Source organism: Mobula birostris, chromosome 24 (genome assembly GCF_030028105.1).
Source record: "Mobula birostris isolate sMobBir1 chromosome 24, sMobBir1.hap1, whole genome shotgun sequence".
Classification (NCBI taxonomy): domain Eukaryota; kingdom Metazoa; phylum Chordata; class Chondrichthyes; order Myliobatiformes; family Myliobatidae; genus Mobula; species Mobula birostris.
In genome coordinates this window covers 10,739,055-10,756,820 of record NC_092393.1, presented here as the reverse complement: position 1 = coordinate 10,756,820, position 17,766 = coordinate 10,739,055, and the positions used below count along the sequence as shown (strand labels likewise).

The window sequence follows — 17,766 nt, the reverse complement described above, 5'->3', positions numbered from 1 at the left end:
GATCGGTACCTTTCCATCTAACCGAAGGTTTGCCGTCTTTCCCATTTTTTCTGTTCTTAGACATAGCAGACCTTAAAAGCATCCAAATATCAAAAAGCCCAATTTATTTCAGATTATTGTAAAAGTCGATGCCTTAATGGTTAGTTAAATATAGTTGATCATAGGAAAAAAAGCTCAGAGGTAATGGAGCGAGTCAAGAACACGACTTCACTCCATGAGTTCTACCGGAAGTCTCTCCTTTTCCCAGTTCCTTCATCTCTGCCACATCTGTTCCCAGGATAAGGCTTTCCTTTCCAGGACATCAGAGATGTCCTTTAAAGAAAGGGGTTTCCCTTCCTCTACCATAGATGCTGCCCTCACAGCATCTCCTCCATTTCTTAGAACACCCCCCCACCCCCGCTCTCCCTGTCATCTTGTGAAATGAACCCTCGTAAGGTGACAGGCCCCGATGGGGTACGTGGTAGGGCTCCGAAAACATGTGCCAACCAACTGCTGAGTCTGTTCAAAGATATTTCAGTCTCCCATTACTACAGTCAGAAGTTCCTACCTGCTTCAAAAGGGCAACAATCATACCAGTGCCCAAAAAGAGCAAGGTGGATTGCCTTAACGACTGTCATCCAGTATCTCTTACATCTACAGTGACGGAAGTGCTTTGAGAGGCTGGTTATGGCTAGAATCAACTCCTGTCTCAGTAAGGACCTGGACCCACTGCAATTTACCCATTACCGCAATAGGTTTACAACAGATGTGATCTCATTGGTTCTTTGTTTGTTCTTGGATCACCTGGACAATACTATTACTTATGTCAGGCCGCTGTTTTTTGATTACAACTTAGCATTTAATACAATCATTCGTATAGTTCTAATCAAAAAGCTCCAAAACCTGGGCCTTTGTACCTCCCTCTGCAACTGGATCCTCAACTTCCTCATTGAAAGACCAGAGTCTGTGCAGATTGGAAATAACATTTCCACCTTGCTGATAATCAACACTGACACACCACAAGGATGTGTACTTAGCCCACTGCTTTACTCTCTCTCTACAGCCCTGACTGTGGCTAAGCACAGCTCAAATGCAAACTATAAATTTTCTGATGACAACTATTGTTGGCAGAATTTCAGAAGGTGAGAAGATGTACAGGAGCAAGATGTATCAACTAGTTGAGTGGTGTCACAGCAAGACGAAGCCAGTAATGCCAAAGAACTGATTGTGGACTTCAGAAAGAGAAAGATGAAGGAACACATACCAGTCCTCATAGAGGGCTCAGAAATGGAAAAAGTGAGCAATTTGAAGTTCCTGGATGTCAACATCTCTGAGGATCTACCCCTGGACCCAGCATATCAATGCAGTTACAAAGGAGGCACAACAGCAGCTAAATTTCACTAGTAGTTTGAGAAGATCTGGTAAATCACCAAAGATGCTCGCAAATTTCTACAGGTGTGGTGAAGAGCATCCTAACTGGCTGCATCACCATCTGACATGGGGGCCACTGCACAGGATAAAAAGAAGCTGCAGAAAGTTGTAAACTCAGTCAGCTCCATCATTTGCACTAGCCTAAGCAGCATCCAGAACATCTTCAAGCAGCAATATCTTAAGAAGGCAGCAGCCATCATTAAAGATCCCCATCTTCCAGAATATGCCCTCTTTCCCAACAGATGCAGGTGATATTAAACCTGATTCTGATTCTTCCCACGGCCTTAATGGGGATAGAGTTTCTCTTGTGCTCATCTACCGCCCCATGAGCCTCCACATTTAACATCATTCTCTGCAACTTCTGCCATCTTCAATGGGACCCTACCACCAAACACATCTTTAGCTCCTACCTCCCAGTCCCCACTCTCTGCTTTCCGCAAAGATTGTTCCTTTATCCATTCATCTCCACCCTTCCCTCTGTTCAGAGCCTCAGACACCCCGTCCAGGTGAAGCAACACTCACCTGCAAACTTGTTGGGGTCATCTACTGTATCTGGTGCTCCCAATGCAGCCTCCACTACATTTGTGACACCCAACATAACTTGGAAGGATCACTTTGTCAAACACCTCCGTTCCATCTGCAAAAAGTAGAATTTCCCAGTGGCTAACCATTTGAATTCCTAACCCTATTCCCATTCTGACATGCGAATCGAAGGCCTCCTCTTCTATCATGATGAGGCCACTCTCAGGGTGGAGAAACAAGACCTCATATTGTCTGGGTAGCCTCCAACGATGGCATGAACATCAAATTCTTCTTCTAGCTTAAAAAAATCCTTCCCCCGCTTCCCCACTCTGGCTTCTTACCTCTTCTCTTCACTTGCCTATCACTTCCCTCTGGTGTCCTTCCTTTTCCCTTTCTCCCATGGTCCACTCTCCTATTCGATTCCTTCTTCTCCAGCTCTTTGCCTTTTCCATCTATTACCTCCCAGCCTCTTATTTCACCCCCCCCCCCAACACACCTGGCTTTATCTATCACCTTCCAGCTTGTCCTCCTTCCCCTTCCCCCATCTTCTTGTTCTGGAATCCTAACTCTTCCTTTCCAGTCCTGACAAAAGGCTTTGGCCCAAAATATTGACTATTTATTCATTTCCATAGATGCTGCCTGATCTGCTGAGTTCCTCCAGCATCGTGTATGTTGCTGTGGATTTCCAACATCTGCAGAAACTCTTCTGTTATGGAATAAAGATTGCATAGTTCTCTTCTTTTTATAGATTTAGTTATAATCTGGTGATTTTCTGGTTACTCAAGGAGGATCTACGTCATGCTTTAAAAATTGTAAAAAGCCAATGTCTCAAAATGTTTTTGAATCCAGACTGACTTTACTCAAGTGAAAATTAATGCTTATTCATCTTTGCAAGTTTTACATAAATGAATCTCAACTCGTGGACAGTTATAGACTCAGTGGACACTTTATTAGGAGCCTCCTGTACTAATAAAGTGCCACAGAACGTATGTTCTGCTGCTGCAGCCACTTCACTTCAAGGTTTGATGCATTGCGCATTCATAGATGGCCTTCTGCGCACCATTGTTGTAACACACAGTCACTTGAATTACAATCACCTTCCTGACATCTGGAACCAGACTGGCCATTTTCCTCTGTCCTCTCTCATTAATCAAGGTGCTTACACCCACAGAACTGATGCTCACTGGATATTTTTGTTTTTCGCATAATTCCCTGTAAACTTGAGACTGTTGTGTATAAAAATCCAAGGAGATCAGGAGTTTCGGAGGTACACAAACTACCCCGCCTGGCATCAACAATCATTCCACAGGCAAAGTGACCTAGATCACATTTCTTCCCCACTCAGATGTTTGGTCTGAACAACAACTGAACCTCTTGATCACGTCAGTCACATGATTTCCTGATTAGATATTTGCATTAAGGAGATTTTACACGTGTACCTAAAAAAGTGGCTACTGAGTATAGATTACCATGCTGTTGGACTTAAAATGAGACTACTTTTTGAACGAAAATCTGGATTGCTTCTTTCCCAAGATTCACCCTAGCCATCCTGGACCTCCAACTTGGTATATACAGTGGGCTCAAGTTAAATGGGACACGTCGGGACCAGTGGTACGTTTTGGCCCAATTAAACAGTTGTCCCAACAGCTGAAGTTTCATGGAAATGCTTAAAAAGGTTTAAAACAGACCAATGGCCATTTAACTAACGAATCATGCATTTAAATGAAATACAGAACAAATTAGGAGACTAACAATACAATATAAAACTATACATTAGTTCCTAATAGTTATCGGAGGAATTTACCCAGTGTACGCTGCCATGTTCTTTTATTAACTGTAAATGAACAAAATCCGAACAACGCAAACACGAGGAAATATGCAGATGCTGGAATTTCAAGCAACACACATAAAAGTTGCTGGTGAACGCAACAGGCCAGGCAGCATCTCTAGGAAGAGGTACAGTTGACGGTTCGGGCCGAGACCCTTCGTCAGGTCCTGATGAAGGGTCTCGGCCCAAAACGTCGATTGTATCTCTTCCTAGTGATGCTGCCTGGCCTGCTGCGTTCAAAATCAGAACAAACACCTTTTTGTGGCATCTTGGAAAGTGACAGAAAAATTTTTGAAGTCAAAATAAAAAAATATCAAAGACCACTTTTTTTTGGATTGGTGTCCATCAGTCCAAGTAGATGACATAACACGAGCTCATGCAACTGACCATTCAAAAACTGTTCTCTCCAAGCATGTTGTAGTGTCTAATCACCAAGTCCACGGAACTGATGCTAGTTAGAAACTGTTCAGCAATAGTCTCCTGACCCAATTAAGCGCATAGTGTCTCAATCAGATACACGCATCACGCATTAGATAAATCTTGTTTGCTGGACATGCTACATTATTGAATATTACCGCAGTTTAACTTCTAATAGCCTAAATCCTATATGACCTGATTACTTACCTAAGGCTGAATGAATCGAGTAAAACATTTTTTTCCCCACAATTTCCTCGCTCTTTAAAAAAAATAAAATTCTAACCTGCTTCCAATTGCCCAACAGCTGCAATAAGAGTTTGAAAAGCTCATTTACTGAATAGACTTTGAAGTGCCTTTCATCCCAATACTAACATGCAGTAAACCTTTATTTTTAATTTCTGGACTTTTTTCTTAAGGCTCTAAGGAAACCTACCAGCAACACACACAAAAAATGCTGGTGAACGCAGCAGGCCAAGCAGCATCTATAGGAAGAGGTACAGTTGACGTTTTGGGTCGAGACCCACCCTGACGAAGGGACTTGGCATGAAACGTCGACTGTACCTCCTCCTAAAGATGCTGCCTGGCCTGCTGCATTCACCAGCATTTTTTGTGTGTGTTGCTTGAATTTCCAGCATCTGCAGGTTTCCCCACGTTTGCGTTTTTAAGGATGCCTACCAGCTGTTATTGGCCTCAGGTTTGTCACAGGACTGGTAGCAAACAAGATAAGACAACTATCTTATCTGATTTTTGTTCCCTTTCCTTTAGGCACTCTGACTGCGGCACCAAAACAGAATCAGAATCAGGTTTATTATCACCGGCATGTGATGTGAAATTTGTTAAATTTAGCAGCAGCAGTTCAATGCAATACATAAGCCAGCAGAGAGAAAAAAATAAAATAAAAATATAATAAACAAGTAAATCAATTACATATATTGAATAGATTTTAAAAATGTGCAAAAACAGAAATGCTGTATATTAAAAAAGTGAAGTAGTATCCAAAGCTTCAATAAAGTTGCTGGTGAACGCAGCAGGCCAGGCAGCATCTGTAGGAAGAGGTGCAGTCGACGTTTCAGGCCGAGACCCTTCGTCAGGACTAACTGAAGGAAGAGTGAGTAAGGGATTTGAAAGTTGGAGGGGGAGATCCAAAATGATAGGAGAAGACAGGAGGGGGAGGGATTGAGCCAAGAGCTGGACAGGTGATAGGCAAAAGGGGATACGAGAGGATCATGGGACAGGAGGTCCGGGAAGAAAGACAAGGGGGGGGGGGGGGAGACCCAGAGGATGGGCAAGAGGTATATTCAGAGGGACAGAGGGAGAAAAAGGAGAGTGAGAGAAAGAATGTGTGCATAAAAATAAGTAACAGATGGGGTACGAGGGGGAGGTGGGGCCTTAGTGGAAGTTAGAGAAGTCGATGTTCACGCCATCAGGTTGGAGGCTACCCAGACGGAATATAAGGTGTTGTTCCTCCAACCTGAGTGTGGCTTCATCTTTACAGTAGAGGAGGCCGTGGATAGACATGTCAGAATGGGAATGGGATGTGGAATTAAAATGTGTAACCTTTTATATATTGGCGAGACTCGACGCAGACTGGGAGACTGCTTTGCTGAACATCTACGCTCTGTCCGTCAGAGAAAGCAGGATCTCCCAGTGGCCACACATTTTAATTAAGGTGGCTGGAGTGTCTAACAAATTGATTGTATTTTTGTATCAATAGTCCATTGACTTGACCAGAATGGTTATCAAACTGATCGTTCTTTTGTATCGGTGGCCTTATAACTTCTGACAATTCTGACATCAGGTAATGAACTTGTAGAACCACCGGGGAGATGAGAAAGGGTCTCTCCCTGATGTCGGGTCCAAGTTCACTCGCCGGCTGAGCTCGAAGAAATAAACGGGTGAAAAGTAATGATCTTTTTGTGCTGTCGTTATTTGATCCAGCAAAGTTACGTTTACAGGGCGGCACCTAATTAATTAGCTTGTTTATTTCAGCTTTTTTCTTAAAGATGTGCTAGGTGCGCCCCGGCTACCGCTGCATTCTCCACGGCAGTGTATCGGTCCGTGGCCCGGGGGTTGGGGTGGTGGGACACTGGGGTGTCATCTCATTGTTGTCTGCTTCCATCAGGGCTGGCAGGTCATCTTCTTCTATGTCTGCCTGCCTCGATGTCGAAGGTTGAGGTCCGTCGCCTGCTGTGGCTGATGTGGAAGGCTTGAAAAACGGTAGTATGCTTGACTGCTTAGCCTTGCGCATTTTTCTATCATACAGTTCTTTGTAAGCACTCAAACCATCCTGCAAATATGCCCTAAACCTACATACCCTTTCAAAATTAAAGTTGTACTTTTCTGCAATCATTGTTATCCATTGCAGCGAAAATCTCATGCAGTTGCTTCACGTTCAGTTCCTGGACGACTTCACTTCTGGTCCGTTCGCGACTGTATTCAGTTTCGATTGTTATCCTTCCCTCTTCCAATTGCATCAGCTCTTCATCTATCAGTTCTTGGTCATGGGATGCCAAAACCTCTTCAACATCATCTTCGTCAACTTCCACAAGCCAAACTCACTTTGTCCTTACTTCGTTCACCACGATCAAAACGCTTAATGATGTCTAGTTTTATACTAAGTTACACCCTTACGAGCTCTTTTAGGCTTTTCCGATACCTTAGAAGGCATTTTGCTAACGGCTGCTCACAGGCACGTATTTAAGCAATGTCGGCTAGAATGCAGTTCCAGGGGAGGAGCTTGGCTGCTCGGGGCACGCGTTGCCTTTTATCGCACGCTGCTTTTTTCGCGCGCTGCCTTTTTTTTGTAATAGTGAAAACACCTTCTGTTAGCAAAAACAGGTAACTAATGAAGGTCTTTCATAACAGCGAGGTTTTGTAAAGCAAACGTTCGAAAAGCAGGGAACACCTGAATCTGTACCCCTTACCTCCATAATCTCTCAGCTTCTGTTGTCATTCCCACCTTCAATTTGCCTATCACACCTCACCTGGAGCCACCTATCACCTGCCGGCTTCTGCCCCAGCCCTGTCCATCTCCCCTCTATTCTTAGTCCAGATGAAAGGTTTTAATGATCTTTTTCCCTCTACAGATGCTACTTGACATACTGAGATCCCCTGGCAGTTTGTTTTTTTTTCCCCACTACAGATTCCAGGCTCTAGCCCAGGCATCTTAAGAGGGGGAGAGAGAGAATATCAACTAACCAACACCACTGCTTACTCTGCAGATGTGAACAGTCTGCAGATGCTGACACCTTGGTTTGTATACAGACTGAGCTCTGCACATTACAGCCTGAGGTAATACGTAAAATTCAGAGCACAGCAGCAAAGAAAGTTCAACGTCCTTGTCGTCAAGCCCTCTTTTTCATTTCCACAGTACACGTATGATTTAGCATTCCTTCCTGTCTTTGTACAGCTATTTTAAGAGGGGTATCTTGTTTTCAAGGCATACCAAGTTCTGCATACAAAACTTGCCACAATTTTTTGAACCACAAAGATTCATAAAGTTCTAAATGTTTATTCTTAAAAGCACTAGGCAGAATAAAAACAAAAGCTGCAGTAAGTTGTGCCTCTGTAGTTATGTCCAAGTGTCCCAAGTTGAGAAACATCTGTATTAAGGTCTTTCATTACAATACTGACACAGTCTGAACATACAACCTCAGTCAGGAGACTGGCTGAGGCACACCATTGCTTCTTTTAAAGTGCATACACAAGGGGAAAGAATGTTTTACAATATGTGGCAGAGAAATTGTCTTTACTTAGGAAGGAATATTCTTAAATCAAATGAATGTAACAAAAAAAATCTCCTGGCTCATTCATTTTCAAGTTTCATTGAACTTACATAAAACAAGAATGGCACAGTTATTCTCATATTTTGAGGAACTGGTTGACAGATTCAAATCTGCTTTGACTTTAATGGTTAATTTGGTGATTGGTAGAGGCTCCAAATAAAATCACTCAGATGTAATAGATCTCTAAAGGCCTCAACCAGTTGTCCGGACAAACATGTCTGTACTTCTCCGGGAATGAGAAAAACACAAACGATTGAGCCAAGCTCATCAACTTTACTTTAAACAAATAAATACCTTAATTACAGTAAATCCAGAGGTCCAGTTCACTAACTCCAGTGGGCCCCTTCCCCCACCAAGCTACTCAGTCTGATTGCTCAAGCTACTGTAACAGGATGTCTTTTTTTTCCCAAACACACCCACTCAGCTAACCTACAAGACAGTGATCGTAGTTTCCAGGCCAAATGTCCCACAGCGTCATCAGCAGGTCATCCCCACCCCACACTGCCAAGGCCACAGAGCTGCAGCAACCCAGCCACCAATATCCCCTTCTCCTCTATCAAACCCACAGAAGTTGGACAATAAAGCAAAAATCATTAAAAGTTGTGAGTAATTGGTTAAATGGCAGTGGCAGCCAAAATGCTTCCTTTCCCTTGTGTTTCTACAGCACCAGGGGAAAACACTAAAAATGGAACATGCTCTTTATAATGATTTCACATTTCAAGCAAAATTGTTCAATAAATGTGATATTCACAACATAAAGACTATAAAAAGACAAAGTACGGGAATGAGAGTGATAAGCACAGGTGGTGAGATACTGACTCGCCATTATTTATTGTCCCATCTTTATCCGTCAAAATATATTAAGAATACAAGTAGCAATGCCACATGCAATTACAAATGCAAAAAAAAATGGTTTACCTATACCAAATACTCATTATCCATAGCCCGAAGACCTTTACATGCCAATCTGTAAAATTTCCAACATATCAATAAAACTGGTTGACATAAGTATTATGTGAAATTAACAATCAGATTTTGGATTATTCTACTTCATTCAATGTATGGCTTTAAGATTACACTTTTTTTTTTAAAAAGAGTACTGTCAGAACAGTTGAATCTTGAATAATTACTTTATACTTTATTGTCGCCACACAATTAGGCTATTTTATGCAAGATACACATTTTTTTAAGTTAGTATCCACAAGTCAAAGACCTACCACTTACTCAAATTATTGACACAGTTCTGAATTTTTAGTTTATTCACTGTAACATACATTCATATTTGCAATTAGGATTATTCAGTTTATGATCAGTGGAATTACTCCCACTGAGTCAGAGTAATATAGCATAGGTCTTTCAGCCACTGGGTCTGTGTCAATCAGGGTGCCCAATTTCTTGCAGACATGCCCCTCCATGTACCTGTACCAATCCACGGAGTTCAAAATCTTAGCCTATTGCACCTGCCTCCACCACTTCCTCTGGCAGCTCATTCCATATACTGAAGTAATCACATTCAATTCCCACTCCAATGACCTGATGCAAATAGCCGGGCTGCCACTTCAAAGCAGAAGCCGATGTTATTTCTGATATGTAGCATTACTTTTAAGATGAGATCTTAAACTACAGCCAATTATCTCCTCTCATCTGATGCAAAAGACATTGCACCATTCCAAGAATAGGAATGCCCCTCAGTTGCCTTTGTCAACACTTACTCCTCAACCAACACCAAAAACAAAACATTTCTGTGCTATATGCAAACAACAGGAATTCTGCAGATGCTGGAAATTCAAGCCACACACATAAAAGTTGCTGGTGAACGCAGCAGGCCAGGCAGCATCTCTAGGAAGAGATGCAGTCGACGTTTCAGGCCGAGACCCTTCGTCAGGACTAACGGTCAGGTTACTTACCCTTACTCACTCTTCCTTCAGTTAGTCCTGACGAAGGGTCTCGGCCTGAAACGTCGACTGCACCTCTTCCTAGAGATGCTGCCTGGCCTGCTGTGTTCACCAGCAACTTTGATGTGTGTTGCCATTCACATGAAACTTATTTGAACCATATGTAACCAGACACCAATATTTTATCATTAAATATACAAATGCCATAGTTCTCAATGTTCTAAGTAGGTTTTTTGGTAGCATTAGCAAGCCACTTACTGGCAGTAAGAAATTGTATGGTTCTCTGAAGACTTCACATGAATTCTTAATTGTTCACATTTCTAGTCAAATGTTAATATATGTGTATAAAATGTGTGCACATTAAATTGCTTTGTTCAATTTTTATAGCTAATAAACTGAAAATATTTCTACCTCACAGCTCTTGAACAGCAAAGCTGTTGCCCATTTTTTGATGTGTGCTACATCTCCCTTGCAACTTTCCATTCTGACAGACCTACACCCACCAGTATTGCACACTGCTATTACGCAGTAACAGACTTGCACCCATTCAGTTCTGTATGCCACTGTAAAGTAGTACTGTACCCATTTTACAGTGACAGTACAGTGCACCTGATCTACAGCTGCTTCTGGCTTTAAGCCCAAAGTGGGATCAGGGCAAGAACTGGATATCACATCACTGGGTCTTGTCTCCTTAGGTGTGGTGAAGTCCTTGTTCCAGCACTAGAAAGGCCCCAGTCTCAGCTGTAACCAGAGTATAGGCTGGATGTGGCAGAAGGAGAAGATGGCAGCGTGATGCAACTCGCAGCAGTCACTCTGGTGGTGATGCCTGTTATCTGTCAAGTAGGGTGCCGTGATGGAGACAGACGTGAGAGCATGGAGGAACATCTGGTGAAACTTCTGAAATGCCTGCCTCGCTGCTGCTGCTATTGTGTGATCCAGAATCTCCGGAGTGGAAGGCCCTGAGTCCTCAGCTTTGCTTGTTGCTCGGCGGCCAGGGCAGGGTTGAAGCACTCGGCAGAGCATGGCGCTCGGTGTCGGAGGGCTGGTTGGAGACTCGAAGTTTTCAGACGGACTCAGAGTGCGCTGCGGTCGGGTGCTTTCAATGGTGCTACAGCGGCAAATTTGCAGCACTTGGAGGTTCATGGCAGGGAGAGCTTCTCCCTTCTACCGTTTGCGTGAGATGATGGGGCTATCAGGACTTTTAGACTTTTTTACTTTTTTTTTTAACCGTGCCCATGGCCTGCTCTTTATCAAATACAGTATTGCTTTGCACTGTTGTAACTACATGTTATAATTATGTGGTTTTGTCAGTTTTAGTCTTGATTTGTCCTGTGTTTCTTGTGATATCATTCTGGAGGAACATTGTATCATTTTTTAATGCATGCATTTCTAAATGACAATAAACGAGAAGTGAGTGTCCTCATAATCTAATCTAATGGCTCAAACATTCAACATCACAGTGCTACAGAAAATGGCAATTCTCTTTCATTTAGGTAAATGAAAATACTCAATTGTCATTGAGACCGACCAGTACCTCCACTAAAATATACAAGTTTCAGCACCCATTCTGAATACAGAAGTGAAAACTAAAGAATATGAAGTCCTAAGATGTGTGATATATTAAAAAACTGATATACTGTACTTAAACAAGATGGCAGCCTCATTAACCCCACACTATTGCTCATTTCTGTCCTTCATTTTCTCTAGCTGACACTACTCACAAGCTCCTACCATAAGCCAGCTGTCAAATCTATCAGTAAAGCCATCATTCATGGTTTTTGTAACTTTAGATTTGATTACATATACACTCAGTTGGATGGTCTTCCACCTTCTGTTCACAAATGGCAACTCTCTATTATCTGCTACCCATATCACATTAACTATTACCCATTTGTTGGTTCTCGTCATGCCACATTAAACTTAAAATTCCCACCCTTTTGTGCCATCTTTTCTCACCTCCTCACTTCCCCAACATAAGTTTACTGTGCCATTTTTCCCCTTCATCGCACAACTGTCTTTTCAACATTCCACTATTGACTTTTTCCCTCAACTGCTCATCTCACCTTATAGGCTTCTTAGAAAAATTTTAGGTGCAGCCTGATTCCCTCTCAGCAAGACATACCCTTCTCCTCATACCTTCGCTAAAAGATATGGACCCAAACAAAAATATGCAACTACTAAAAGGAAACAAGTAACAGGACGGATATGCTTGAAAAGGCAAAAATGTATACCGACAGTACTCTTGATTCTATTACATACACATTTTTAAAAGTAGTTTCCACTCTGAGTAGTGCAGTGGAAGATTCATTTAGAAAAATACTCAGGGTAATTGAAACAGCTCCTTCATCAAGTAAAGTGCTTAAGTTCTTGGTAAATTGCCTGGAGCTCAAGTCAGAGGGTGGTCTGTCTGACTAATTCAGGGAAGTTATAGGAAGCAAAACAAGTAGGTTGTAGTACCCTTCAAGCGTGGGTACTGTTATGGCCTCAAGGCATATTGATTCTGAGTTGGTTTCAATGAAAGTTGGAGATTGGAATTTGCAATATGAAATGATTAATTAATAGCGTAGTGTACTATTGGTATTCTCTGCACCGTGTTTTTCTTTCTCCTTTGCACAATGACAGCAATTTTTTTCCTCTACAGTTTTTAAAAAAAAGTTCTTCACAGGCTGCAACAAAAGTGCGACACGATATTCTGTATTATTGATATTTCATTCCATATGGTTAAAAACAAGGGTAAGCTGTGTATATCATGTTGCATGGTATCAGTCCCACTACATTACTGTGCTCCCCGTGGTAGTTTAGTGAAGCACATTACCCTACTGTACTGTCAAACATATGACCACATCTTAACATCCAGCATGTGTTTGTCTGGAGAATATCTGAGGCACTACTTAAATTTAGATCTGCAGCAGTTGTGAGTCAACTTAATACAATAACTTAATGGTTAGATATCCAGGTGAATAACTGGTAACATAAGAAATTCTGGAGATGCTGGAAATCCAAAGCAACAGAAAATGCTGGAGGAACTCAGCAGGTCAGGCAATATTTGTGGAAATGAATAAACAGTCAAAGTTGCAGGATGAGACCCTTCAGCAGGACTAAGGGGAAAATGCAGATATAATAATTGATAAATGGTTTACTGTTGGTTTATAATAATTGATAAAATTGGTTTACTGCTGGTTTATAATGATGGTTCACTAAATCAAGGTAAACAGTAACAGAGTGCAGAATAAAGTGTTAGTTCAAGGTAAACAACAATGAGCAACACATAACAAGGTAGTTGTGGTCAAGAGTCCTCAATGCAGGGGTCCCCAAACTTTTTTGCACTGCGGACCAGTTTGGTATTGACAATATTCTTGCAGACCAGCCGGCTGGGGGGGGGGGGGTAGGGTTGCCAACAGACAAGAGTAGCAGTCAAATACGTATTTGTTTACCCAAGAAAGACTACAATGACCACGAAGCCTTGCGCAGGCACCAGTGCGCATGCGTGTCCCAGCGGAATTTTTTTCTGCAAATCGCTTTTTCGCGATTCTGTTGGGGGGGGGGGCGTTAATCACTACCGGAATATAAGTGGCTAATGCACTCAATTTCGTTTCTAAAATGATTTATCTAACGAATTTAATATTAAACACACAGCGCATATTTTCCTCGCATGAATATAGCGATAAGTCAATTATCAGGGGAGGACAAGGGAGTTTGAAGTAAGTTTTGAACGAACTTCCAGTAGGAGTGGTAGAGGCAGGTTCGATATTAACACTTAAAGAAAAATTGGACCGGTATATGGACAGGAAAGGACTGGAGGGTTATGGGCTGAGTGCAGGTCGGTGGGACTAGGTGAGAGTAGTGTTCGGCACGGACTAGAAGGGGCAAGATCACCTGCTTCCGTGCTGTAATTGTTATATGGTTATATAAGTAAGTCGATAGCATCATAGCATTTTAAGTAACATTTGGATATTAAACACACAGCGCATACTTTCCCCATATGAGCATATAAAATCATTGCAACACACCAATATCGCTGAGTCAGTGGGAGCCCTGGGCTTGTTTTCCTCCAACAAGACGGTCCTATCGAGGGGTGATGGGAGACAGTGATACTCGAAGGGGGTTCCTTATGTCCAGTCTATTATGCAATTTGGTTTTCGTTGCATTCATTGCAGCAAACTCCACTTCGCAGAAAAATGTTGGAAATGAAAGCAACATTTCAGTGCTTTCGTGTCTATCTCAGGATATTTAGTTTTGACTTTGATCCAGAATGCCGGCAGAGACATTATATCAAACATACTGTTCAGCCCGCCGTCATTTGCAAGCTCAAGGAGTTGATCTCTTTCCCGCGATGACATGGATGACGCGCGGGTAATGACCTCGCGTAAGTTCAAGCTCAACAGTACGCGTGTCAGGGAATGAGGAAAGGTGCAGCAGACTCATATCGCCAAATCATATTGCTTCCTCGCAGCCCGGTAGCGCATGCTTTGCGGCCCAGTGGTTGGGGACCGCTGTCTTAATGTACTAGGAAATCATTCAATATACATTATAGCAGGAAAGGAGCTGTTGACTGCACAGTACAAGAAACAAACTATAGATCCTAGAGTTGTTCCAAAAGCAAATAAAAATGAACAGAGCAGCAGAGTACAAGTATTCAGAACCACTCAGTCCATGCCTTACACAGCTTTCTTGCAATCCCAATATTCCCTTCATGCTGGTTTCCCTTGTGGATTTTTTTTACTGAGAAAAATGTTTATTTTAACAAACAATATCTAGGAGGAAGTAAAAACAGTTTCCCACGAGAGGTTTGGGCAATTTCTGACACCAAGCACAAAGTTCAAGCTTTTCCCTTACCCTATCTAGATCCATTAAATTAATCTGTGACACTTGGAATTCTTATTACAAACAGTTAAGAGTTTTTCACATAATTGCTTCACTTGCTTTGCCCTGAACCAGTTGACATGAAGAGCAGGAAGATACCATTATTTCTGTAACTACACAAAGGTTAACTATAAATTTAGAGCTCTAACATTAAATACTCCAAAATACAAATGGATGCAGTAATACTAAAAGCACCAATACAATATTCCAGAACGCAAGCGTTTAAAATGAAATCAAAATTTCATTATTTCTTATGAAGGCACCATCCCAAGCAAGCAAATCTTTCTGATAATTTTAAGATGAGCCAATGTTATGGTGAATACACAATGCCTCATCATCTCTGTTCCTTGCAAACCCCAACATAGATACCTCAACCATAACTATTTTTTCCGAATACACATTTGTTTCACCAGCCCCCAACCTCGCCAGTACAGCTTCCTAGACCCACACCGCATGCCAGTGAAGACCCTCCTACACAGCGGGAGTGTGTGACAGTGAAGACTCCCCCTACACTACGAGACCGCAAAACAGGGCACCCCCCCCCCACCCCGCACGCCATGAGACTGCGCAAAGGTGCAGCCCCCCCCCAACACTAGAGCGCGTGAAGATGCAGCCCCCCCCTCCCCCGACAACGCGAAGGTACATCACCTAACGCCGCGACAGCGCGCCGAAGGACAGTACCCCCCACCTCACCGCGAGAGCGAGCGAAGGTGCAAACCCACCCCCCCACCCTCCGCGAGAGCGAGCGAAGGTGCAACCCCCCACCTCACCGCGAGAGCGAGCGAAAGCGCAACCCCCCCCCCCGCGAGAGCGAGCGAAAGCGCAACCGCCCCCCCCCCGCGAGAGCGAGCGAAGGTGCAACACCCCCCCCCCACCTCCACGAGGGCGAGCGAAGGTGCAACCCCACCTCCACGAGGGCGAGCGAAGGTGCAACCCCCCCCTCCCCTCAACGAGAGCGACCGAAGGTGCAGTCCTACTATACTGGTCAGTGCCGTATCCCGCCCGGCCTCTTCCTCTGCGGTCCCTGCGTTCAGTGTCTATTCGCCTCCTGCAAACAAAGAGCTGCGACAGAATTCCCCGCAGTTAGCTACCTGGCCCTTCGGCTCCTGCATCTCCATGGCGGTGGTGCGAGAGAGGCTGAGCCGAACCGGATTGTCCCCGGAGCCAAGGCCGAAACTCAGACAGCATCGGAACACTAACCGCAGCACTCGGCTTCCACCGAGCTCGCCCAGCCGCGCAAGCGCACTGCCGGCCGTCGAATCGGCGGGGGAGCACTGCGCGTGCGCACTGTTCGAGACGGCAGAGGGCGTCTGCGGAGGTATTCCTAGTGCCGTATTTTCTCTCGCAAATATCCCAAAATGTTTATGCACAGTGCGATATTGGTTAAGCATCGCTTTAGATCGAGAACAGCTTACTTTCATTGCGGTTCTGTAGTGGCTGAGGAGCTCCGCAAGCGTGAAGAAAAATATAGACCGCATATGCTGGAATCCGGAACAAAATGCAAAGGAGCTCAACGGGTCAGATAGCACCTGTAGAGTGAAACCTGCATCAGGGATGAGAGGTAAAGGAAAGTAAACAAGTATAAATCAGTATAAGTGGGGGGAGTGGATGCACTGGTGTGAGCATTCTATATTCCAATTCTACGTAACCAAGAGTCCAGAGTTCTTGCCTGCAGCATTTTGTGTCTGTAACCAAGACACCTGGTGCTTGACTCCCAAACACACTCACCCGTTCACGCGTTGTTCTGCAAGTTTTGTTCAGCCTTCTCCGTTCACCAGGTTCTTTCGGACCATAGGCCCTCTTCTCCGTCTGGTTCTTCCTATCACGACCAGCCTCTGTCACAGCTACCTTCCACACCTGCTTCCATCCGCTTATCTGTGCCTCCTTATTTGGTTCTATCCATCATCTAACGCCCTCTATCCTATCCCTCTATACTATACTGACAATCCTTCATCTTCCTTCACAGTCCTGACGCAGAGGCTTGATGCAAAACATGGACTTGCATCTTGTGTCTCAACGGATGAATCAGAATCAGGTTGATTATTACGGGCATGTGACGTGAAATTTGTTAACTTAGCAGCAGCAGTTCAATACAATACATAATCTAGCAGAGAAAAAATAATAAAATAAAACATAATAACAAATCAACAATTAAATCAATTACGTATATTAAATAGATGTAAAAACGTGCAAATACAAAAGTACTGAATATTAAAAAAATGTGAGGTTGTGTCCAAAGTTTCTTCTTTTTTTTTGTGAATTCACTTTCCGAATCAGAGGTCTATTCTGAGTAACTATTCTTGAGGAATCTAATATAGGATTTAATCTAATATTAAAATCCCCTCCACAAATTACTACCCCTTGAGAACTGACTATTAGGTCAAAAATGTGTCTATAAAATGACCATTCACAACCTGGAGGAGCATAAATATTCAGCAATGTTATTTCTGTACGTTCTATTCTTCCTGTGATTTTTACGAACCGTCCTTCTTTGTCTCTAGTCTCTGAAATATGTTCATAATTAAGAGTACTTGATATTAAAGTAGCTACCCCTCTTTTGTGACTCAATTTATATGATAAATAAAATACATGCTTAAAGCCCATTCTTTTTAATTTTCCATGTTCAGATTGGCTCATATGTGTTTCCTGGAGGAAAGCTATTTGTGCCTTCTCTTTTTTCAATTTAGACATAATCTTATTTCTTTTAATTGGATTCAAAACCCCATTAACATTATAGGAAATTATTTTTACCAATTCAGTTTGCATTTTTCTCTAGTAGAAAAAAAAACTCTCCTTTTGTAACCAAACAGTAAGCAATCCCTTCTCAACAGTAAACCAAGACATATAACCACACCCTAGACATTTTTGAACGTGCAACATTTGAAAATTTTTCCCGACTTCCCACAGTGAGGCCTGAGCACCGACCCGCCTCAGTTCAGAGGGATAACCTCTATCTTCACCCTGTGTTAGAGGGCCCTCAGCAGTTTGAATAATCATAGAAAATTTTCTCCTATTTATGTCTCGACTATATTGCTATCATTCAAGT

General features: G+C 42.9%; 1 protein-coding gene across 7 annotated transcripts in view; it reads right to left on the bottom strand.

Moving 5' to 3' along the window:
- tmem94 (transmembrane protein 94) overlaps positions 1 to 15,942 on the bottom strand; it is a 173,163-nt gene extending 157,221 nt beyond the window's left edge. For all 7 annotated transcript variants that reach the window (XM_072242652.1, XM_072242653.1, XM_072242657.1 and 4 more), the window contains exon 1: positions 15,812 to 15,942. In XM_072242652.1, the coding sequence (XP_072098753.1) occupies positions 15,812 to 15,838 (27 nt within the window). In that variant the 5' untranslated portion in view covers positions 15,839 to 15,942. The remainder of the gene's footprint in view (positions 1 to 15,811) is intronic.
- Between the last annotated feature and the right edge of the window lie 1,824 nt (positions 15,943 to 17,766).